Below are 26777 nucleotides of genomic sequence, written 5' to 3' on the forward strand. Positions count from 1 at the left end.
CATAGCAGAATGTAATAAGAAAGATTACGCATAATTAATTTTAAACTTTATCTTTTTAAGCCTAAAGACAAAGGACTTTATCATGCATTGACTAATTGAATTTATTGCTTCGGATCTTACTTTAACTGTAGAAAATTAATCTAAATTCTTTGGCATTGAACTTGTATTTCTTCTTCTAGGGAAATGTTAAAATCTTTTGCTCTTCATAACAGACTCTGTCATTTGTTGTTTTATTTTCAATATGCCTCATATTGAACCAGTAGTACATAAGTTCTGAATTCAAAGAATGTACTCTATTATTTTGGTAAAGCAGAAAATTTGGGCCTAATGCTATTATTTTCATCAACCATTTAGAAGTACAAGTTAAAATATTTTATTAGCAAATTTTTTCTAATGATTAATCTAATGAAATCACCACAATTAAATTTCCAATCTGGGAAGGGATATTAACTCATGAATAACTTCAAATGCAGGGCAGTCTTGTTGAAGTCAATGTAAATTTTGGCTCATGTTTAGTAAAATAGCTGGATCAGGTCCAAAGAGATTATTAAAAAAATAAATTGCTAAGGGAGACATTTTAAAGTTTGACTCTCAAACAAAAATTTATGTATACTTTCACCTTCACAGTGTGCAGAAGCAAACACCAGGAAATAGAATCCACAGGTGGTATGTTCAAAAGTGCCCCAGAGTGTGACACTGGTTCCCCAGAGGCATTAATTAGAAGTTGGCACTTCTTACAGAAGTATTTTTGAACATTCCAGCTTAACAGATGCCACATAAAAGTTCCTTAAGAAGCTGGTTAGACAAGATCTGTAATGATGTTACATATGAATACAAAAGTAGGTGCCTAAGGCTACAGGAGAAAGATAATAAAAGAGTGGAGGAGGGCTGAAAATGTTTATTAACAACAACAACAACAAAAAAATAGAGAAAGAAGAAGAAAAAGGAAAAGGAAAAGGAAAAAGGCTTTCCATTTATTGCTATGATAAAATTAAAGATGGAGCAAAAAGAAATGTTTTCTGTGGTTCAGATGGAGGCTTCTGCATTCAAGCTTGAGCACATTGTCTCTTGATCTGTTACTGGGCAACAGTAACATGAAAATAGACCGACTCCATCCTCTTTGAACCTCACCTCAGGTATTAAGATACAGTGATGAGATTCCCCTAAGATTTCTCTTCCATAGACTGTGTGGTCCCAGCTTTCTCAGACTTTCCTCTTAGCAGAAGTACTCCCTAACCACCTTAGGGATGATCCTTCATTGAACTCTGTCTATTACATCCATGTCTTGCTTACTTTCAAAGTCCAAAACTGGACACAGAACTCCAGGCGTGGCCTCATCAGTACTGAGAAGAAGGAAAGAATCACCTTCCTCAAATTTCTGGCAATGCTTTGCCTAATGCAGCCCAAGATACTCTCTATGTGGCAAGGGTACATTGCTAGTACCTGACGAATTTGGTGTCCACCAAGACCCTCTGGTTCTTTCTTGCCAGATTTCTTTCTAAATGCCTGGTCCTCAGCATATACTTGTGCATGGGATTGTTCCTGTCTAGGTACAGGAAATTGCACTTTTCCTTGCTGAACTTCATAAAGCTAAAATAATTCTAATAGTAATGAAGAAATACATAAGTATTTTTAAGTTTAATGTACTCCAGAAAGATTGCTTAAATGTGTAAGCAAAGTTTAATCTCTTTAAGAAGACATAATAGGATTAATTATTGGGGTTTGGTTTCAGAAATAATGTTTAATTACTGCAATGACAAGACTGTCTACATACCCATTTTCATCAGTTTTGCTTACTTCTTTTTGCATGGCATTTGTCTCAAAGAGAACCCACAGCTGGGATATATCTGACACTACACTAACATTATACTACATACCAGTATCTCAAAAGTCTGTGGAAAATCCAGAAAATTAGGCATTGGAAAAGTTACAGAAAATTGAACCTCTTCCTAAAAGTTAATGCCTACTTTTGCCAAAATGAGTTCCACTAAAACTGAATGTTTACTACATCCTAGAGATGTGCTAACCCTGATAGTATTACATATACTTTTTCCTGTAAATTAAATATTGACTCCGATATGTTCTGTATTTCAGATGTTCTATAATGTTAATAACTGCATAAACAATTTTAATAATATTTCAATATTGAAATATTGTCCATATTTTTTTTTTCCTCTGGATGCTACAAATGTAAATTCTTGATAATATGAATTGCCCTTTGAATAATAGAAACTTAGAATCACTTGGGTTGGAAGACACCTTAAAGCCCACCCAGCCCCATTTTTCAATCCTGTCCGGGACCCTTTGGATGGCATCCCTTCTTCCATTGTATCAACTGCACCATTCACCATAGAGTCATGTGCAAACTTGCTGAAGGTGTACTCAATCCCACTGTCTATGTCATTGATAAAGATGTTGAAGAGCAATCGTCCCATGATGGACTCCTGGGGGATATAGTTTGTGACCAGCCTCCACCTGGACATAGAGCCATTGACTGCATTGACATAGAGCATAGACCCTCTGGCTGTGAGCAATTTATTTATCAATCAAATAATCAATTGATCAATTATTCACCAATCAAATAATCCATCTCTTAAACACAAATAGATTAAAAACTGTTGTGGATTGTACATACGTTTCTGTTTCTTGTGAAGTATTTTTGGTTGGACAATGATATCACAAAACATTATTTTTCTTTATCTAGCTGAATGAGAAAAAAAATGTGAAGTGCAAATCATAAATTCACATACTTTCTTTAATAATTTTGATAATTTTTAAGAAACAGAATGTGAACTAAATAAATATAATCCATATTGCAACTTGTCAAATCACTGGATTCTCAGAATAATAATAACAAAAAACAAACCTAGAGCAGCTATCATGTTTGAAGTTTCGTGGGAAAAGAACACTTTGTGTATTTTCTATATCTTATGTCTTTCTGAAGTCCTTTAGATGATTTATGTTAAAGTCGAAACACTGACTAAAGTTAGGTGGGTTAAGTTGCTGTATGAAAGCCTGCCAAGTAAAGCACAGAGAATTCCATAATTTCTTACTGTAACTGACTTAATTCCCCACAAAAGTAATGAAAAATAATGAAAAGCTCCAAAAAGATAAGCCTAAACGCACACAACAAAACCTCTCTTCTCTATTTAGTCCTCTGAAATGTCTCCCAGTGTTACAAGATTGCTACTTGCTCTATCAAATTTGAATTTGTAAGAAAATGCACCCTAAATTCATTATTAAATAAAGACATTATCACCATCTCTCACCTCAAATCTTTCTTGCATCAGAGGAATTTGTTTATAATATAAACTCCCATGTTCATAGAATACTGACCTGGAATGCAATAGCTTGTTTCAGCACATTTCTCAAAGGTATCCTGTGGAGGAACAACTGGAAGTGGATTATTTATTAAAACTGTTCATACTGGCATATGCTCTCTTTCCACATTTATAAATGTACACTACTTTCTGCAGATAAATGGCAGCTTATTCTGTGACAAATCCATCTAATTGAGAACATAGCTGTTTATTTGCACAGCACACTATTTTACACCTGCTGACAGTTATGCTGGGAATCAGGAGGTAGATTACATTGAGTGTGTGGGTGACACATACAGAGAAACTGCTGAGTGTGGAAACCTTCAAAGTGAACGTAGCCTTCTCCTCCTCTAGGGTACTTTAGGGCTCCAATACGACAACAGTAGTTGAAAACTCTTTAAAAGCAGACGGGGGATCTTTTGGGAGCTCTAACCTGACTGTTTGCAGTGGTTGTGCAACACTCTGATCTTGTCTGCCTCTTGGTTATCCTAATCATCACAGACAAAACCACAAAGCCTCCTCCCTCATATAAGATGTTGCTTCCTCAGCAGTTTTCCATGTTCCTCCAGTGTAAGGCTACTTGTCAATCAGAGTTCAATTCCAAGCCATATTCTCCCAGTGACTCAGAATTAAACAGTAGGGACTAAAGTAAGGTCAAGCAAGTTATATTATTTACAGCTCAAATGAAAGTCTTTTCTCTCCAAATAATCTTCCCTAATGTTTATACTGCTTTATCTCTATTCTCAGCTGTTTATTTGGAGATACCAGAAGAGCCATAGGCAATTGTATTAAAATATCATATAACAATATTAGATAAAAAAAAAATATTTTTTCCACAGGTATTTTATCCACATGTAAAGTATTTCTTAAATATTTTTAAGGGATCTTTCTCAACCAGTATCCAAGAAAAACATAGGATCACTTCCAAATTGAATAAGCATATTCTGAAGACTATGTATGAAAGAAGTAACTGACTTTGGGCAACATAATCAATATTTCAGCCTGAAAATACCTAATTCTTGTCCTAGAATAGGTTCCAACTGAGAGACCATTTGTTGTCTCTAGATTCCATAATATGCTTGGATTTATCTGTGAGAATTTGTGATGTAGCAAAGGATAATGTTTTGGCAATTCCTAGACAGATATTACAAAATATGATTTATTAACATTTCTTTAATGCATGTAAGTATGCATATATTTAGCTATGTATTTTGTGCATCCTTTGTGTTTTTTTCTTTAATTTCCTACCAATCAATTTTATTGGTAAGAAAGAAATGTTCACTCTTTTCAATGTTCTAGAGATGGTTAGAGCAACAATAGTTATATTCCATATCCTTGTATTTTATGGGAAAAAGTAAGCATTTGATACCCAATTCTATATATTCACAAATCTTGGTTTGTTAATGTCATTAACATGTACAGTAGGAAAGGGCATATAAAGTGTTTACCTCTGCTGTCATTAAATCTAATGACAAGTTTTGCATTATTAAAAGAAAAAGAGAAAACAAACAAACCTAGATTGATAGTGCAGGCTAATGGTCTTTTGGATATTAGATTCAAATCTTGATAAATTACTTGTATATGGAGTTAGTTAACACTGAGTAATGCATACAAAGGATTGTGAAATTCTCACTTGATTTTGAAAGGAACTGGGAACAAATTCAAAGGTTAAATCTGAAAAGGACCAGATCAGCTTTCAGAAATGAGATAATGCTGAGGAATTACTGTATCGTTGTATCTACTAAATGAAAAACAACATCAACAACAACAAAACAACACTGCCATAGGAGGAAATAACCTTTGATCTTTTAAAAGCTTTGGAAACTTCCATTTATTTGACTGCAGACATTGAAATATAAGGATAAAAATTAAAGGCAGCAAACTAAATAATAAAAAGCATAAATATCCTACAGGCTAAGTATATTAAAACATAAAATCTTATCTTGCCAGGAGAATGAGAAGGAAAAGAATCATTCTGTACCTTGTACACAAATGTGTCAGCATGTGCTTCAGTACATGGCACCAAATGTCATGGTGACTTCTACTAAGATCTACCTGGGGAGGCAAAATAAAGCAAACAGATTCATTACTAGAACTAGATACTTCAGACTAGATCCCTTCTTCTACCTCATTCCACAAGTCCATGTAATAAGTTCAGACTATGGATATTAAAACAAAATACAGGAATTCTTATCCAATTTTGTTTATTTTCATTTTCTCTTCCAAAAACAGAAAAAAAAATCTCTTCCTCCAATGCCTTATCTGCTCTGAATTTTAAGTTATAAAACTATTAAATAAATAGATTTTCAGAACTGATAGAAAATGACTTAGCTGACATGATGCCTATTATTTAATGACTGATATCTTTTCCTCTGGAAATTTTTTATCTTTATTTTTATTTTCACTGGAAGTAGTCTAAAGTTACAAATGAATATAAGATCAGACAATTGATTTTTCCCTAAATCCTTTTACAACAGAACAATATACAAGCAAGTACTTTTAGTTTAACACAGAAACCGTCATATGTGGTTAGGTATATGAATGTCAGTGAGTAGGCTACACAAGGTTTTTATTGTAGCAATCCTTCCGTGCTTACGGTCCTCCTTCTTCCACTCCCATTACTTCCTCTCTTCAGTCTTCCACTTGTCTCATGTCCTGTTCCAATCAGTGCTTCAGTGTTGGTAATCATGCAAAGAAGTCAGATGAAAAAAGTACACTCACTACAGTATTTTTTTCTTTGCAATTTGGATGTGTGAAGAACGTTTAAATTGCAAAATGTTTTATGCGACTCATTAACTGTTGGAAAACTGTCAACAATCTCCGGCAGGATCACGAAATGTGTCAGGAACTTGATTTTCCAGCTTAGACCAGTTTCTGAGACTCAACTTGATCTTTCAGATCTGCTTTCTAATGTTATGTTTGATTTTAGTTAAACTGAGACACAAAATGAGTGGATTTTCCAATCCTGTTAGCAGCTTAATTTACTGTAATTCAAAAAGTTGCCCTTCTGCAGTATTTTCTGTTTTATCTTGTACTCTATAGGAAAACTTTGAAACTGAAAGGAAACCAGAACATAAAAATAAATATATTAATGAGATTTTACTGCAGAGACATTTACCCTGAAGACTTCCTATTCACAGTGTTTGCTCATAATTTTTCTACACTGACACACATTTTAAAATGAATAGCTCAACCTTATTTATTCTTGATAAAGCAAAGACTTTCTTAAATATTTTCTTAGTACAGCACTTTGTTTGAATGAACAACTATTTACTTTGAAAGTTATGTGTAGAAGGAGGTCATTTAATGTAGAAATACTACAGTAAATTAGCTAATGATGTTGTCTAATTTCCATTAAATACTACAGAAAAAAGAACGTGAAAGGGGATATATTAAGATTTCCTTGAATACTATTTCTGAAGAATGCTAAACGAGGTGTTCAAAATAAATTTAAGAGTGGAAGAGTGATCAGCCTTCACACTTACAGCTCAGAATTTTGCTAATTTCACAATGGAAATGATTTTGTTTAGATTGTTTCAGTTCCGATCATAGAATTATAAAATGATTTGAGATGTAAGAGTCACCTATTTCTGTCTTCCCTGTCACGCACGTGGGCACTTTCCACTTCATTAGGTTGCTCAAAACTCCATGAACCTTTCCATGATTGCAACTATCACAGCTTCTCTGGGTGACTTGTTCCCAGAGAACTCACCAACCTCTGTTTAAATAATTTCTTCTATACATTCAACATAATTCTGGCCTCTTGTAGTTTGAAGCTAATACCCCTTGTCCTATCACTAAACTCCCTGAAGAGTCCCTATCCAAACTTCTTGTAGGGCCCCTGTTTGTACAGGAAAGCTGCTATAGGGTCTCCCCAGAGCCTTCTCTGTTGCTCTGCCTCTCTTTAAAGGAGAAGTGCTCCAGCCCTCTGATCATCCTTATGGTCCTCTAGACTTATTCTGATAGGTTCATGTTATTCTCATACTGGAGGCCTCAGAGCCTAATGCATTACTCCAGATGGGTTCTCCTGAGAGCAGAGAAGAGGGGAAGAATCACTTCTCTTAACCTCTTCATCTTGCTTTTTTTTTTTGATGAAGCTCAGGATGTGATTGGCTTTCAGGGCTACAATTGCACATTATAAGCACATGCTGATCTCATCAACAAACATCCCCACATCCTTCTCCCCTGGACTGCCTTCAATCCATTCTCCACTCAACCTGTATTTGTGCTTGGGATTGCCCTGACACAAGTGCAGCACCTTGCACTTGACCTTCTTGAGCATCATAAGATTCACAGAGACTCATCTCTTGAGACTGTCCAGGTCCCTCTGGATGGTATCCCCTCCCTCCAGCATACTGACCTCATCACAAAGTTTGGTGCCACCAGGTAACTTGCTGAGGTTGTGTTCACTGTCCATTTTGCCAACAAAGATGTTAAACAGCACCAGTCCCAATACAAACTTTTGAGGAATGCCACTCATCATTGTCCTCCTACTGATCATCAAGTAATTATTTGAGTACAGATATCCACCCACTTCCTTATCCACTGAGTGGTCCATCCTTTAAATTCTTGTCTCTAATTTAGAGACAGGAATGTCTCTAAAGTGTCAAACTCCTTGCACAAATTTAGATCAATTCTTAAAACATAATTTTTAACATTGAATTAATTCTTTGTTTTATTTTCTTTTCCTAAACAAAGTGCTTGAAGGGAGGCAGTTATTTGATGAACCTATTTCTAGGATCAAAACTTACTGTTACTCAGATCTGATATTCTCTTCATAGATGCAAATATATTAAAATATCCTCTTTGTGAAAATTATGCTTATGTCAAGAAGCAAGAAATTTCTTAGTATAGATATAGATAGACAGATATGTATATTTATACTTAGATGGAAAGCAGTTTTAAGTATTTAATTTACTTGCTGATTTCCAAAAGCAGCAATAAGATATATATGCAAGTAATAGACATCTTGTCTCTCTACAGACTTAAATGGAAATGATTGCTTAGAAGAATCAGGATCATTCTCTCAACTGTAGTATCACTGTTAAGAATTCCTCATTTATTACAATAACAAAACCCCAAAAACTCCTTGCCCACTCTCATAATTTCATGAAGTCTTCTTCCTTTTCTCTTAGGCATTGACTTCATTGCCTTGGTGAAAATATGTTGTTGGTTTTCCCAGGCAAATGGTTATTGTGTTTTCCAGAACTGTCAAACTGCATTGCTTTTCGTAGATATGGGAGAGTTCTCTGAGATCCCACTTTATTCTTTCTTCTGTATCTGAATAGAAGGTGAATAACTGAGATAATGTTCATCACAAAAAAGGGGGAGTTATGCAAGAGCTTTAGATTTTTCATGTTATCTCACTTCTCATTCTTTGCCGAAGATGGAATGAAAATGGTCCTGTTGATGGTAAAACAGCAAAATAAGACACATGAAGTATCTCTCTATGGTCAAGTCAAGTCAGTATAATCAATATATTTCTATGTGTAGTCTCTTGGATTTCTCATCTGAAAGTGATACTCTGCTGACTCTCCTCACAGTCTGGGTTCTGTCGGGGAAGATCTCATTACTTTTGAGACCAGTACTTCTTATCACGTTATTTGTGAGAGGAAATGGAGTAGGGGCCTTGTCTCTACAATAAGTTGATGTGATCAGTAATGTATCAAACAGGGTTAAATTAAAACTTTTACCAAGCAGTACAGAGATATATATCCTTTTCTCTATTTTATTTAGTAAGCAAATTAACATTAGCAGTGAAAACTTCACAGAATGTTTCTCAGGAAATGTTTGAAATCCTTGTTGATGAAATTCACCAGGGAATGAAGAATTCTTTATCATATATGAGCATAAGTCATGCCATGACTTTCACATGTACCTACAGTCCTGCATTTTCCAGCATTAAATAACTAAGTTATTAAATGATCTCTACATTACTAAATACACACAGTATGACAAGCAGGAAGTCACAATTGCTTATTTTATCTCAATTTTTAAGTTTAATTTACTTTTATTCTGTATTCAAACTGTTGGGGGTCATAAGTTTATACAAATGACTTGCTTTCTGTGTAACAGAAAAAAACTAACATCACTAGGTAAAGGGATATTAGAAAGAGATATTAGAATGTTATTCAGTTTGGCTGATATTATCTGTTCCCTAAAAAAGCCTGTTGAGCTTTGCTTTCAGAAAATAGAATGAATGTATTTAAAAGCAGCAACAGAAATATTAGGAAAAGCAGAACAAAATATTTCAGAAACTATTAATCAAGAACTTGAAGTAATGAAATAATGTTTGGTATTTATAGATATGCAGCACAGAGAAGGTGCAGATCAGTTGCACTGATATTGAAAAGTATAGTAACTCATCTCAAGATTTCTTACTCCAAAGAAAAATTCACCCATACAAACATAGATGAATTATTATAACCTACTTCCCAGCAGTTAATCTGGAGGATATTTTCAAATGCCTGCTATAATCACACATTTTAAGGTTGGAATTTCCTCTTCTCTGATTACTTTTGAGAACTTTACATTAAACTCCATGGAACAAGTAATCCGCCTGCAAGACAATGGAATAAATGAGCTTTAAAATTATCTTTTGCAAAAATTATTGGAATTTTGCATGTTCCACATTTGAAAGAAGGAATGCATTTGTCCATAGTGAATTTAAAAGAATATGTTTAAATGCATTCTAAAATAAAGAAACAACATATATACAAGTTTGCTTTTTAAGGCATTTAATTCCATGTGTTTAAGAAGAATGCTTTCTTAGATTGCAGCTTTTGAATGAAGACTTTCATAACATTTTGAGGAACTTCTTCATTTATAGAAATATCAGCTAAAGCTAGTCAGTTAACAGTCTTTCTTCTTTCTCCTGAGTGTACATGAACATTTATTACCAAGACTTATTTCACTGTGCTTTTAATTCAAGGAACTTTTGTCCTTTTACTTTTAGGAACAAATGGTTTTATTTATTTATTTATTTATTAATAAGATGGCTTTGTTTGCGAAGTCTTGGAATTTCCCCTTTCATGGTGACATTGTTGTTGTTTGGATTATGAATTTCTGCAATGTGTAACTCAACAGAGATTCAGTTTCCAAGAAGAAAAACAGATTGATGAATTGCAGTGATATTTTACTTATGAAGTAAAGTGCATTCCAAACATTTTTCCCATGACAAAAATGTTCTTTTTGCATAAATAGGCTATGTATGCACAATATATATACACGTGTGTATGCAGAATAACCTTGAATTTATCTTTGAAACTAAAAATTTTTCCCACAAGCTGATTCCTCTGCACGCAAAAGTTCTCTTGAGTTATAGTGAACAGTATACATCTAAGTGGAAAAGTTACATATATTAAGAAATACATTGTTCCTAATAAGAAACAGTAAGTAATTATAAAATAGAAAAACGTCAAGCACCAAGTCATACCAAATTCTTCCTGCACTGTAACAATGTTCAAAAAACATTGTGTTCTACTACTGTGAAATACTTATATAGGAAGTATAAAGTAGGATTAACTGTGACACAATATCCTTTTTTTTTCATCTCCTTTATCAGTATTCTTCCCTGTGGTTTTATGTTCTTTCTTTGAAATACAGTATTATAACTTTATTGATATTAGAAAGAATATGGGACAATCAAAAGCATGCCTTTAGACTATAAAAATGATAACCACTTCTCAACACTTTCCATCTCTATCCACGTAGATAAGTTTTCAAAAAGGTTTACTTGTGGTAAAAAGGAGACATATATATATGGTAGGGGATAAGGACTCTGTATCTCAATATTTTTGAGTATGTTTCTGTGACTAGTTAACGCTTGAATAGTTCAACTGTGTTGTCAGATATTTAGCTTATATTTTTATATGTTGCTACAAACTTGAGACTTTGAATGATGGCATTATTTTTGTGTTCGACTATAGATTGAGAATTTACTTAATGCACCAATATATTTTATAAAAACAGGATTAATAAGCCCTTTTCCTCCATTACTACAAAATCGCAAATGCAGTTAGAATGCAAAACTACAAAAGGATTAGCTAAGCCTTTCTGGTTACAAAGCACTGTTGATACAGAATAAGATTAAAAGAAGAAAAAAATAATTTAAAAATCATATAGAGCATAATTGAAATAATGTCAGCCAATATATGTCTTTTTAAGAGCAAGATATTAGTAATTTTAATATACTTTTCTCATAACTAATTTCATAATTCATTAATTATTTTCTAAGAATGTGCAAGCATTAAAAGTATGTGTGGATCTATTTCCTGTAAATTTAATAAGACTGCTATTTGTTTTACTAAACTAAAAATTTATGAGACTGAACTGTTTCTATTAGCAACAATAATATGACTAATATCAGTTTCCTCCTCTTTCTCTATGATAATATCTACATGCTAGGCTGGATTTCTAAAATTTGCTTAGTTTAGGTGCCTTGGCAGGACATGATGTGAATATAACTTACACGTGTTGTAAGCAAGTTGCTTATGGTTATCTGGTTAAAGGTGAGGTTTTTATGCACACAGGGAACAAATACAACTACTATAACACACAAAAAATAAAGAATGTATCCAATAAGAATTTTAATACTATTTTTTTTTTGTTGTTTAAAGAAGTTATTTACATAATAAATTTATACATTAATGGGTTAAAACTAATTTTATATATGGCCCTCATGACATGGAAATTATTGCTTTTATTTCCTTTACAATTTGATACAATTCTTTTCCAAAAGAAGAATGTGATTTCCATATATTTCCATGTAGCAATCGCTATTCATTTCCTCCCCTCCCCCCACATGTTTAAATTTTAAAGATTATTACAGACTTTTTTTTTTTATAATAAACATATTCTCCATTCACTTCCTTGAACTATTTCATTTTCTGCCTTAATATTGTTACTACTTGTTTTTTTTTTTTTCCCTGTATGACAAATTGTACTGGCTCCATAAATTTAGTTTCATTCTTGTAAAAAGTCATTGGTTGTTAGGATTCCAATTCAAGGACAATCCAAACAGTTAGGGGAGGTAGAGATCTTTGTTATCATTGACTCCTTTGCACAATCCTTACAAATAACTTGGACACAGAGAAGAAAAACTCAGAGCTGAGGTTTATATCTTCAGGTACAAAAAAGAACAAAACTTAAACTAAACTAAATCAAAACAAAACACAGCAGAGCTTGTTCCAGAAACCATACACCAATGAAAGCCAAGATTCTGTGACTATAACTACTAGGTACAAGACATGAAAAACTACTTTCAAAACCCACTGAAGTTCATGAGGATGTTTGCAATTAACATCAGTATGTAGTATCAGACCATTATTTTTCTGGTTAACCACAAAATATTAGAAACTAAAATAACGGCAGCCATACTTAAGGAAAAGTGGCTTGAGGTATTTTTTAAACAAGACTTTAATATTTCATTATCACCTTCCTTCTTCCTTTTGCTGCTGCTGTAGCTGGTCTCTTCTCATTCAAACAAAAGTATTTTCAACTTAAGATAATAAAAACTAGCTGTTTTTCAAAGGCACAAAAGATCATGATACTGAGATACCACAGTAAATGTAGATCATCTCAAACTGTGTGCTTTTGGTTGGTAAATCTGGGTGGTAATACTGTTTCTAGTGACACAGAGTTGCAAGAAAGTGCACACTGAAGTATAGTAGTAAAAAGTATAGGGCAAAACCAAAGAAATTCCCTCCCTGCTCTTGCCTTTGAGCTTGACACAGCCACTTCCTTCCATCCACATTTCCTGCTCTGTTCCAGCCATCCCACAGTAACTCAATCCCCAGTGCTTCATTATACTGGAATAATCTCCCTGAATTATATATATCACTCAAAAAATTGTTGTGGGGGTGTTGGAGACAGGAGGATGAAAATTGGAGCAGAGTGACATATATACCAGGATATTTTTGACTGAAAATTTCAGAGATCCTAAATGGTAATGGGTATTTCCAGGAACTGCATCTTTTCATGTTACATTATTTTTGCTATTCCGCATCTTGAGTATAGCAGACTGTTTATAGGTCTCAAATTTTTGTTTTCAAATTCTGGCTAAAAACAGTATAGTAAAGTAGTAGAAACATATGAAGAAGCTGAGAATAGGCAGGATATAAAATATTTTGCCACAGGAATTCTGTATTTGAATATTACTTATTTTCCTTTTCATATATGTGAAGTCAGCTCTAGTGGCTCAGTTTACATTTTGACTTCATGTGCCAAGTTTAGCTTGGCTCTGCAATGTAAGATTTTTGTTTACCAGAATCTAATGGTAACTTTTCCATAAAAGTAATTCCCATAAAGACATTTTAATGAAACATTAATATGTTATACATAGTTCTCTGATATTCCTTTGATTGAAAAATACAGATCATTCATAGTAATAGTCAATTAAAAATACACCTAGAAAGCTGTCTATATAGAAGAGGGAAAAATAGAGTATAAAATATCTGGCATGATCCAACTGTTCACATTGCTTTTAAATCTAGTTACCTTTTCTTGCATTTATTCTATGAAGATAATAAATAAAAAGGTAAAGATAAAGGTAATTTTGAAAAAGAGGCCTATTATTTAAGAACAAACAATGTATAAATCTGCCTCATTACTGTCTAGATTTGCACATCTCTGTGTGATCCACAACAGCACTGCAAAATAAGAAATAAAAATGAATCTTGCAAACATTCTGGTTGAACTTTACAGATGATCTAAAATGTAAATCATACTGAACTCACAGATTTCGTATTTGGAAAACATGTTTGTGAAAAAAAAAAAAATTATAGAGATTTCTGTGGTGTTGAATTAATAGGTTGAGGAAATATTTTAGGAATATCTAAGTATCCTAAAGCAAAGCAAAAAAAAAAAAAAAAAAAAGAAAAAATATATCAACAGAAGCTGATACAACTTGTACTTACTGTTTTCTTAAAAAAAAACCTCATACAGCAAAACTGCAATGTAATGCAAATATTTTCTTATTCAATGGTGGATTCTCAGTTCTGGTCATTTATGAAAGACGGTTTCTTATCCAATATTATTGCTTTAATCCAATACTATTTCTTCTATACTGATGTGTCTGTTTTCCAAATTGTCATATAAACATAAAGCAAATAAAGCCATAATATTGCAGCTGTTTTACTAAAGACAAAAGAAACTTTTGTCGAGTTGCTCTTCTCTGTATCTGTAAAACACTGTAAGATGGTCTTGTAAACAGAGATAGGAACACACATAACAAAGGGGAAAAAATAAAACTATCACACTCTTTTTATACAAAAATTTGCAAGTCAGTGCCAAAATCTATGTCCTTCCCTTTCCTGCTGTTAACTTTGTGATTGACTCTGTCACTGGAAAATAACAACAAAATCAGCAACAAAAACTTCTCATCTTTCATGAATCATACTTCTTTGACTTAATCTGCAACACATTCTAATCTTGTCTTTCTTTATTTCTCATCTAAAAGTTTGCTTCTCTGTCTACACACTCTACACACAGTATGAGACCTTATTTCTGATATCAACTAATGATAATGACCAGATCACAAAACTTTTCTGTCTAGAATGTTAATACTGTGTAACTATTCATATTTAAGCGGTGTCAGCTGGATGTATTTTTTGCCAAATAAGCATGCATCATTTTATATTTCATATGACACAAAAGTGTGAAGATATAATAAATAGAAATCTCATTGCTCTATCATAGTTCACTGTTTTCAACTTTAATACCTGTAGTCAGTAAAAGACTCAGAAAAGAACAGAGGGATGCTTCATTTTATAAGTTCTAGATGAGGTCTCACCTACTGGCAGCTTCAGAGCAATCAGAGATCTGACCAAACAGACTGGTTTGCTTGATCCTAGAGGTTAGTGTAGAATTAGAGATTACGTTTGGGAAGGCCAAAGGATGTTTCCACTACGCAAAATATGTTTGCAAGAGCATGTAAGCAGAGACATCGTTTCTTCTTCTCTAGATATCCTACACTTGTGAAACTAGAACAAAACACTGCCTTGTCCTATTGCTCATATTTCTAATAAAGGATAAGTGGAGAAGATTTTTCCGTATCCTGTCATACACTTTTCCTGATATGAGAAGTAGTAAGGCAGACAAGCAATTCAGGCATTACTCTAGATATAGAGCTTGATAGAGCTTATGACAGAGACAGAAAAAAATAGCAAATTAGTAAAACCAAATTCATACCAAATAATCAAAGTCATCTGTGGATATCCAATAGTATGTGTGAGTGAGTAGAGAGAAAAGGACAGAAGGAAATGGAACATAGTAGAGTGGATGAGTGTGAACAGGAGGAGGAGCAACTGTATCAGTAGCTGAGGGGAACTGATGTGGATTTATCTAGACTGTGTTGAGGAAATGTGATATGTTTTCAAAGCAGAGTGGTGATAAAGTTGACACTTTATCATTTCATTTTAAAAAGTTTCATTTTAAAAAAGGCTTTTGTGAAGGATCATGTATTGATATCACAATACTGTGATTGATGCTCTGTCCCTGGAGACTTTCAAAGCGAGGCTAGATAAGGCCCTAGGCAACCTGATCTGACTGTGGATGTCCCTATTCATTTCAGGGGAGTTGGGCTGTATGGCCTTCAAAGGTTTCTTCCAACTCTAAGGGTTCTATGATTCTATTATTTGCCTTTCTAGGAAGAAAGGCAAAGTTAAAAGCACCTGGGGAAAATCATCTCTTAGTTGAAATCATTTCCAGATTACTGCTTTTTTTTGCCAATATTTTCTTGCACATGGAAAGCAACTGAGGCATAAACTTGTTAGCTAACTCTATCTGGGCCTATCCTAAAGCAAGGCAGTTTAAAAACATTTTTATTCTACCATTTCTTCAAATACTTTTCCATCAAACAGGCCATAAGAAATACAGAACAAGAAAAACATGTATAGATGAAGAAAAAGAAGATGAACATGTAGCAAAACTTCCTAAACGCTGTCAGGCTCTATAGATGTACTTTACGTAAACTCTCCAACAGTGAGAAATCTGTAGTATACATGCACAGATCAGAATAAGAAATGCTTAAGCTAGACTTCACCCCCCTTTATTCTGCTGTTCAGTTCTTTCTAGTGCCTATCTTGAGTATCTGTAAAAGACCTATGTCAAATCTTACAGTAGCTAGCAAATGTAACGATGTTGTCTCTGAGGAAATGACAAAAAAAGAATAATTTTAGATGTGGAGTTCAGTACCACTTACAAAAGTTGTTTTTATTTTGTGACTTGGTATCCAAATCTCATAAATCTGGAGCCTTATTGATGCATATATTCATCCATACATTCTAGCTAAGCAGTGATCCTGGTGGTGTTCTACACTGGATGAAGTATGATAAGATGATAAGTATGTACTAGTTACATAAAAGATACACCTGACTGAATATAAAACAACTATAGAACTTGCTGTCAAGGAATGATTTTGTTTTCTACAGCTGGGAGTGACTTCTGTACTTCTTTGAGTTCCAGTTCCTTATTATTATTTTAATTATGAAGTGTCTGAAGATTCACTTTGTTGCTATTTCTCCCTCATTTGGATTAAAAATGTCAGCAATGACATTGTCAGCTTCTGCGATTTTAATGAAGCAGAGGACGAAGCTGCACTGCAATGGATACAGCTCTTTTCTCCCTCCTTTCCAAAACAGGAAAAAAAAAGAAAAAAAAGAAAAAAAAAGAAATTAGTTACATATACTTCTTACTGAGTAGTTTGCTTATAGTTTTTTTTTCAGCTGACCACCATATCAAAACAGAACTTCAATGAATATTGAATGGGGAGACTATTACTTGACTTCACCAATTGACTACAGTATTCTGAGAACAGTAGTCAATGTGTTTATCTATGTATGTATGGATTTTACTTGACTTTAATTTTAAGTATTGGAAACTCTCTCCTCATCTTTTCAATCTATTTAAATCACTTCACATATTGTTCGAGCTCTCAGCTTGCCAAAAATGATTTTGTAGTGAATGGTTATGGATCCCTTACAGAGTTCAATATTTTCTAACCAGGTTCTTTTAGATATTTCACACAGGGTTGATTTAGTGTTTAATGCCAAGTTTACTTATCTAGAGATATGTGATGTCAAAACAGATTTTTATTTAACAGATTGATACTGCAACATACTGAAATCACAATATGTGTATGTTTAGAAATTTCAATATACAGTCGAATCACAATACATACATGGTTCTCATTACTGATGTATACACAATCACCATAACAGTGTTGGGCTATCCAGACAGCAGGAAGCAATACATAGGCTGAAGCTAAAACTCATTACTCTCCTGACATCTCTTTTGTTGTTTAGTTCTTATATTTTATGTTGGCCTAAGCTATGTACGCAACTCTTCCATGCTCTTCTGTATGGACAGTAAGTTCTTTTACACTCTTTTAATTAACTCAAGCAAAAAAAAAAAGGGTTACACAACCAGTTGATCCACTTAACTGAAACTACCATTTATATAAAGCAAAGGCCAGTGGCCTTGAGATAAGTTCAGTTTTCTTGGCAACGACTGTGGCCAGACACTCCCTGTATTCCTCCTTGTGCTTCATGAGCTTATGAGTCTTGCCTGTCTCCTTCAATCTCTTTACATCATCAGGGCCTATTGATTGGACACAATCCTATTTTTGAAACTTCTCATTTTTTACACTGAGAAAGAACTTTCATTTTCAAACATCAATTTTATTAAAAAAACTTAAAAAAACCAGACAAATGTTGCTTTGTTCCAATCAGGTGAAACAATTCAGCTCACTTGAAATAATTTCCTACTATCAGGCTTATTAGGCCAAATGATCTGTTGTATGCCAGCCATGTTCCAGCTGAGAAAACTCACTGGCATTTATATAAAATTATAATTGCTTTTAATATTATTTAAAATTAAATTCTCCTGAAAATTTTCATATTATCTAAACAGAACAAAAAAGAAACATCCTTTCCTTCCCTAATATTTAATTCTGATTCTGAAATCTGTTGCGTTCTAAACATATAAGTGTTGGAAATGAGAATAAGTGAAGCATCTACAGCCTTATTTCTCTTAACTAAAAATCCTGAATATATAATGCTAAATATACAACTCTTTTAAAATAAATATTTAAAGTGAATATTTGATGATTGGAAAGCAGTAGTTTAGATTTTCCTTGCTCTTTGCCTTACTGAACACTTTTCCGATTCCTCTCCCACACCATTTTGTTTTGCCAGTCTCTCCAAAGTAGCCATTGCTTGGAGACAGAACGGACATGAGTTTGCTTATGACAGGTGATAACTCATTACATTTGCATCAATTTTTTTTTTTTTTATCTCTTTCCTTCAGTTATTAGGCTTTCTTCATCTTGAGTAAAAATATTCTTGTTTTTGCTCTTCCAATCTTTTCCTCCCTCCTGTTTGGACATGGATAGAGTGGGCAGGTGGCAGTATGAAGCACACGAAAATATTGTAGCAAATGAAAGAAATCTCTGCAAAAATCTTTGCTTAAGTACTGTAAGAAGCATTACTCTGTGGATCTAAGATTGATTCACTAGTGCAAATAGATTACTGTGCCTTGACTGTGGCTCTGGTGTCTAGAAGTTCTCCTGGTTAGGTTAATTCTACCTGAGTTAAGTAAGAAAATTTGGGGCAAAAGCTTCTTTTCTTATTCACTACCTTGTGTGCATTCATTCTACTAAAAGGGTGACATTCTCTTTGTGAGTCTTCAATATACATGAAGAAATATATGAACTATCTACTTACAAGTCTGTAATTAGGTGTTGCTGTCCTCACTCTCTGCAGTGGGTCCTGCTGTAGAGTGCTGGCTCCTCACTTGCATCAGCCCTGCAAGGGCTGTAGGAGCATGTTGGGCACTGCAGGGCTGCCCAGGACCACCTGTCAGGTGGTGTCAACATGGCCATGGCGAAGCATTGGCAGAGGCAAGGCAGCTGCTCTGATGCCTGTGGGTGCATTCCAGGTGCTGGGCCAGGTGTAAAAGAGGGTGCCATGAAGAGCAGAGTGTTGTGAGGCGGAGGAGCAGAAGTGGCAGTCATGTTGCAGTGGGGTGAATCCCCACACATGAAGTTGAAAAGGCTCCTGTTGCAGACAGCTGACTCTCAATATCTCAGTCTCAGTCTGACCAAATTTGTACTCTCAACCATCTCTGCAAGGAACCACTCTTGGCCCTGCCAGTAAGCAAGCAAAATCCCACAGAGCTGTTGGGGGTTCCGTGGAGAGATGCTCAGACGTCACCATGGTGCCCACATGTGATTGCAGTGATATCTTCATGTGGTGCCCAGGGCCCGGCTGGTGCAGCAGCCAGAGCAGATATTGCTGACCCACACTTGTTATCCAGAAACTAAGCTTCTCAGGATGACATCGGTGTTGAAATTACATGTTTATCTCATGACAATACTGAAAGACCATAGTCATTTAGTGTTATGAGCTTTTTGTTATTTCTATTTTTAAAATAATAGTGCAACTTTAGCCAAAATTGAGACTGATACGCAGAAGTCCAGACTATTGAAAAATTTATTTTATTTTATCAATTGCCCTCTTATATACCAAAAGGGAAGAGTCTTCAATTTGCGCAGCTAATTCTTCTCTAAGACTTACAACACTAAGTGATCACATGATGGGAGAAGTGGAAAAATTGTCAGTAAAACTATAAGAGGAATGTACTGATTTTACACTCTAAGCAAGAAATTAAAAATGAAAGATAAGTAGATGATACTGGAAGACCAGATTAATTGATGGGTGATAAGAGAGAAAAGAATATAAGGCCAAGTTACTAAACAGTTCTAAGCAGTCTCTCCTTCTGGAGAAGGGAGATATGCATCCAAAGCAAAACTCTTGTCTGTCTAAAACTGGGATAGTGACCAACAGTGACCATCATATATGCTAACAGTGGACTGACATAACTTAAGAAAAAAGACTGTACACTTTTTAAAATTCAAATTAGTGGGAGAGGAAATGACTTTATTTGAGCATGTCTGACTCAATATTGTCTACATTTTAACAAAGGAATATAGGGCATTGAGAAATGTGTAGGTGGGAAAGAACTATAGCAAATCAAAAAACCTTGGGAAAAACAAACAAACAAAAAAAAAACAACAACCGAAACATGAAAAAATTACACAAGTGCTTGGAAACAAAATAAAAAGCCTGATCTAAAGTCTGTTGAAAGCAACATAAATATTTCAATTAACTTCAGTAGGCTTTTCATGGATCTTATTTGTGATCATTAAGAACAAAAAACAGGAGTCTCATGATTCATCCTTAATTACCCCAAATATTCATTTAATGAAATCCTGATTCAAGTGAGGTCAATGAAGCATTGCTATTGACTTACAAGAAGCCAGGATCTCTGCCAGGATGACACAAAGTAGAACTAGTTGAAGATTCTTCTCTTGTCCAAACAACAGGTAGCAATTCTGGTATTTAATTATCATACAGACTGAAATAATCAGTCAAAAATAACAAAAATATTGTACATGCTGCCCTTATTTTTTAATTTTAGAACAATATTGCTGTATTTAAGTTCTGCTCAATAGAGCTTGAATATCATACTATACTATTGTTTGTTGTCAAAGTAATACAATCTGTTATTTGTGTAGTCACATAGTCTTTAAAAAGCACTTTTTTATCTATTAGAAAGCATTGACTGGAAAAAACATTCTTAAGAGCAGCCTACTTTCTTCTCCCCTAATCAGCTTGGGAAATAAATAAATAAGTAAATAAATAAACTAGTTGTGCACGCTTAAACACTAACAAAAACGTAGTTTCAAAACTGTGAATCTTGCAGTTATACCTCTGAGTTGTAGGTTTAAATTAGCAAATCAGGCTTCAAATCTGTAGATGACAAATGTGTGTGAAAACAATGCTTCTGCTAGACTAGCTAAACCAAAGTACGAAGTGAGTCTTCAAATATTTCAGTCCAAATTTATCTTCAATTTTTCCAGTATTAGGATGGGGAAAAAAATTATACTGTTCTTCAAAACATTTCTGATTACGATGAAGTTAGGTACAGTGTGCAAAACATGTGATATTCCCTCACATATGGAAAAAAAAGTTGCAAAAATGTTGTAAACTTAACAAATCAGAAACTCAGTCCCTTTTCCAGCTTCTTTATTGTTCCAAAAAATTGTGCTAAGCAGTCAGAAAGCCATCTTATCTTCTTAATAGACAAATAAAGCAGGTGTAACATGGCTCTTTCTGATTACTCATAGCAAAATTCTTATAATGTCGGAGTAAAGCATTCAAATAAAAAGTCAATATATCATTTAAAACAGCATCACACCTGACAACCATCCAAACTCTGATCAGACATAACTATCTAAAGACAACTGAAAAACGTAATTTTGGCCAATAGGAATGCAAGATTAACATGTATTTTGATTAATTCTGATTTTTTTTAAATACTTAAATAGTGTAGAGTAAACTTGAGGAAGAGTAAATTCTGTGCCGTCTGTCTGCTTTCTAATATTCTATCTGCTTTGTTTTACATATTTGTCATGATTCACAAATATTCTGGGAAACTGACATTAGATTTATCTGAATTCTCACCAGTGTTGGATACATTTGGAGTGGATAACACACTGGAGTGAATGGCAGGTCAGAAGCACAAAATATAAATAACATCAACCCAAGCTCAGCCTACATGTGGATAGTGGATTGTCACAAGCGGTGTGCCCCAAGGCTTAATTCTGTAAGCTCTCCTTTTCAACATTCTCATCAATGATCTGAGTGTAGGGCTGTTGTGCAAGTTTGCTGATGATGCTGAACTGGGAGGTGCTGTTGGCTCCCTGGAGGGATGAGAGTATTTGCAGAAGATTTAAGTAGATTGGAGAATTGGGCGATTAGAATCAGAATGAAATTCAGCAAAGGAAAGTGCCTGGCACAGAGTAATTCTGCACACAGGTACAGACTGGCAGAAGAGTGGCTCAGCAGAAAGGGATCTTGAGGTGCTGGTGATATCATGCTCACTATAACCCAGCAGTGTATCGGGGCAGCCATGAGGGTGAAATTAATTTTGGGGTGCACGAAACACACTGTAGCCAAAAGAGATGATTCTCCCGCTCTATTTAGCGCTAGTGCAGACTCACCTTCAATACTGTACCAAGTTCTGGGATCCATAATATAAGAACACTAAGGTACTAGACTGCAGTTTTTATTAGACTACTGATGTTATTCCAACTAACTTTAAAACAAAACAAAACAAAACAAAACAAAAAACAACAAACATATGGTTTTGATCCTATCTATTACAAAAAGCAAAACACTACAAAGAGCAACAGAAGTTTGCTATTAACATTTCACAATCAATACAGTTTTATTTAATTTAGCAGCAAGTTATGTGACCTTTAATTGCTAGGCAGGTTGTCACTATCTTCATTCTACATTTCTTATTGCAGTTATGGTCTAAGAAAATCTATTAATACATACCAGAGGTGAGTATAGCTACATTTCAAGTTGAACAGTTTCTTTTTTGTTCTTCCATGATGGGAAAATGTTTTTGAAAACGTACTAAAATTTATTGCAACGATAAATCTATTTGGCGGAGGTTAAAGGAATTAACAAAACTCCTTTGGGATCAGGCTCTTTTCTATATAGGGATCCATGGTTAAATAAGTGAGAAGCTTCATTTTATTTTGTCATGGTTTTATATTTTTTTTTTTGTTTTGGTTTGGCTCTCAGTATTCCGCATCAATACATCATGTAGTATACTGGGAGTTAAAGTGTTAATGCTCCAATTCCAGGCACCTATCCCTATACGTTACAGAAGTCATGGGATCTGACCCTTCCGGGTGGGGCGGTCTCTTACTGCCTGGCAGTGGGTGCTGGAGGGTGCTTTCCTGGCCGTTCCAAGCTTTTCAGGTTTGAATCGGTATCGGGAACTCTCTCTCTCTCCTGTTTTATTTGATTTATTAGTCTCAATTTCAATCAGATTGTATTATATTGTGTTATCTTGCATTCCGATATCATAATTAGTAAAATAAGTTTTCCTCCATAGATTGTTGCCGCTGTTTTTTTTGTTTTCCTCCCTTCCTTCCCATTTTGTGGGCTGGGAAGGGGAGGGCAGGGGTCTACCGCCCCCCTGTCACGGGTGTAGATTGATCTCGTTAACTCCGTGACAGATTTTGGTGGAGAATGCGGGCATAGTTCTATTTCTTAGCTTTTGGAACGAATCTCTCTCTCTGCTCTTAGAGAGCTTCGTTAGGGAGCATTATCAGTAGTTTAGGTTTCTGTGCTGGAAAACTTGACCTTGAAAGACTAGGCGTGCTGCCAGTGTTCTGGGATATTTGTAAACTTTGAGCACTGCTCAGTCTGGGTAGTGCCTTTTTCTTTTTTTTTTTTTTTCCCTTTTTCCTCCTTCTTCTTGTCAGTTTCAATTCATTAACCCCTGTTTTAATAGACACCAGCAATGAACCCACTTTTCATTGTGGGGGTGTTGAGTAAAGGCTTACAAACCGTCATGTTACTCTCAACCTATTGGCAAATTGTCAAGGCCATAATTACTTGTTGTGGAATTATGTTCATATATAACTACTTAAGGGCATTGACGGAGACACCTGCATGGTACCTGTATGCAATGTGGTATGGTCTGAATTTTGACATTCACATCCCAGATGGAATGGCTAATTTTACAAACAGCACAACGTTCAGACCAGTCTCCAGGCTTCCTTATCGGTTTGTCAGACGGTTTTCGAATTCTGAATTAATACTCATGGGCGCGCTATTGTTTTCCTGGATTGTGATTATATTCCTTTACAAAGGGAAGGAGTCTCCTCCAGAACCAGAGAGTGCTGACTGGCAGGGAATATGGAGAGGTTTAGGAAAGATCTTAAAAGCAAGGGGACCCGCAGTGTCATGGGATTTCACACTTGAACATCTGTGGGATCCTGAGAAACTAAGTCAGTATTTGAGTCAGGGACAGCGCGGCTTACATAACTCTAAGGAGGTACAACTTATTTGGGGTTTGGCTTGTGCTTACCGCGCCCTATATAATACTATTCTGGAGAGAGAGAGTTTCCGAGCTGAGGTTCAGGCCAAAGTGGAGAATCTCCAAGTCAAATCTGATCAGTTACAAGAGACACCAGTAACAATATCAGTTGCTCCTGTGGAAGGCAAGAAATGGAAACGAGTGTCCACGCGTCTAGAACGGAAAAAAGAAGAAGCGGAGGCGGAGGAGGAGGAAGATCCAGGCGAGGGGCCCTCCTCAGAACCACCACCATCGCGAAAAGCAAAAGGAAAAACTAAGAGACATGCAGAAGAGACTGATGATGAGGACATCCTTATTACTACTCGTCGGCCCCTGAAGATGACTGAAATCCAAGGTTCAAGAAAGGAGTTCACACGGGGCCCGAATGAAACTATTGTTTCCTGGTTGGTTCGTTGTTGGGACCGCGGGGCCAATAGCTTGTTTCTAGATGGTAATGAAGCTCGCCAACTAGGAGCCATTGCCAGAGACCCAGCTATTGATCGAGGAATTGGTCGATGTTTGGATGAGTCTGCCTCCCTTTGGGAACGAGTGCTAATAGCCGTGAAAGAAAGGTATCGCTTCAAAGACGGCTTGAAGCCTGTGATGAAAAGATGGGATACAGTTGAAAAGGGTATCCAGTACTTGAGGGAAATGGCTGTGGTGGAAATGCTGTTCGACCCTAACTTTGTTCCTAACCACCCACGACAAGAACGCGATCCTGAGAGAGTGAGGACGACGCCTGAGATATGGCAGAGACTCATAACAACAGCACCAGACAGATATGCCGGTACACTACTGTCAGCTAATGACAGATACCGGGAACAAGAGAGAATACCCTTAGTTTTTGAATTGATTCTTACGCTCCAAAACTACGAACAACAGCTACCCCCAACTCACGCTTCCATTGCTGCCATCTCACAAGTAACGAACCAACTGAATGAAATGCAGGAGCAAATATCTCAACTGATTAATCGTGACAAACCTGTGCCAGTATCAGAAGTGCCCAGTGAAGATCAGGATAATCAAAAGAGTCTACTGAAGGAGCTGATCAAACTAATGCGAATCCTAACTAACGACGATGAACCTCCCTACTCATGGGCACCATCAAAAATCTCAGCTATTAAAAGCAAACGCTTTCCGGCTCCAGTGAGGAACAATACATCGCGAATTGCCTTGTGGCGTTACCTACGTGACCATGGAGAAGACATGAGAAAATGGCACGACCAAGCTACTCCTGTACTACGAGCACGGGTGAAAGAATTACAAAGCAGATCAATCACCAGTGCAGTTGCTCCACTTATCACAGGTAATGAATAGAGAGGCCCTGCCTTCAGCCAGGGGGGGGAAAGGGATAATCGAGTATATTGGACTGTGTGGATTCGATGGCCTGGCACGTCAGAACCACTGAAATATAAGGCACTGGTGGATACTGGTGCACAGTGCACTCTGATGCCCTCGAGTCATGAAGGGACAGAATCAATCCATATTTCCGGGGTGACTGGAGGCTCTCAAGAATTGACTGTGTTGGAGGCTGAGATAAGCCTCACTGGTAAGGACTGGCAAAAACATCCTATTGTAACTGGCCCAGGGGCTCCATGTATACTAGGTATCGATTACCTCAGAAGGGGGCATTTCAAGGATCCTAAGGGGTATCGGTGGGCCTTTGGGATAGCTGCTGTGGACACAGACAACATTAAGCAGCTGTCTGTTTTGCCTGGCCTATCAGAAGATCCGTCTGTTGTGGGGTTGCTGCAAGTAAAAGAGCAACAGGTACCGATTGCCACAAAAACGGTGCACAGACGGCAGTACCGCACCAATAGGGATTCCTTGCTCCCCATTCATAAGTTGATTCGTCAACTAGAGGATCAGGGAGTGATCAGCAAAACTCACTCACCCTTTAACAGCCCCATATGGCCAGTACGTAAAGCCAGTGGAGAATGGAGACTGACGGTGGACTACCGTGGCCTGAATGAAGTCACACCCCCACTGAGTGCTGCTGTGCCGGACATGTTAGAGCTCCAATATGAACTAGAGTCAAAGGCAGCCAAATGGTATGCCACCATTGACATTGCTAATGCCTTCTTTTCCATTCCTTTGGCCAAAGAATGTAGGCCACAGTTTGCTTTCACATGGAGGGGCGTTCAGTATACTTGGAACCGTTTGCCCCAGGGGTGGAAACACAGCCCAACCATTTGCCATGGGTTGATCCAAACTGTATTGGAACAAGGCAGTGCTCCTGAGCACCTGCAGTACATTGATGATATCGTTGTGTGGGGCGACACAGCAGAAGAAGTCTTCACGAAAGGAGAGCGAATAATCCAAATTCTTCTGTGTGCTGGTTTTGCTATTAAGCGGAGCAAAGTGAAAGGACCTGCTCAGGAGATTCAGTTCCTAGGTATAAAGTGGCAAGATGGCCGTCGTCACATCCCAACAGATGTGATTGACAAAATCAGTGCCATGTCTCCACCCACTAATAAGAAAGAGACACAATCGTTCCTGGGCGTAGTGGGTTTTTGG

General features: G+C 36.0%; 1 protein-coding gene across 1 annotated transcript; it reads left to right on the forward strand.

Annotated features, from left to right (window-relative positions):
- Nucleotides 1-22946: 22946 nt before the first annotated feature.
- Nucleotides 22947-25577, forward strand: LOC146545541 (uncharacterized). Its single transcript, XM_085241580.1, has one exon. It carries the CDS (start codon nt 23703-23705, stop codon nt 25575-25577), a length of 1875 nt encoding a protein of 624 aa, XP_085097706.1. The 5' UTR covers nt 22947-23702.
- Nucleotides 25578-26777: the final 1200 nt, after the last annotated feature.

This window comes from Meleagris gallopavo, chromosome 1 (genome assembly GCF_905368555.1).
Source record: "Meleagris gallopavo chromosome 1, MGAL_WU_HG_1.1, whole genome shotgun sequence".
NCBI lineage: Eukaryota > Metazoa > Chordata > Aves > Galliformes > Phasianidae > Meleagris > Meleagris gallopavo.

Excerpts from the sequence above, each read along its gene's own strand:
- LOC146545541 (XM_085241580.1), top strand. The coding sequence starts at position 23,703 with ATGAACCCACTTTTCATTGTGGGGGTGTTGAGTAAAGGCTTACAAACC.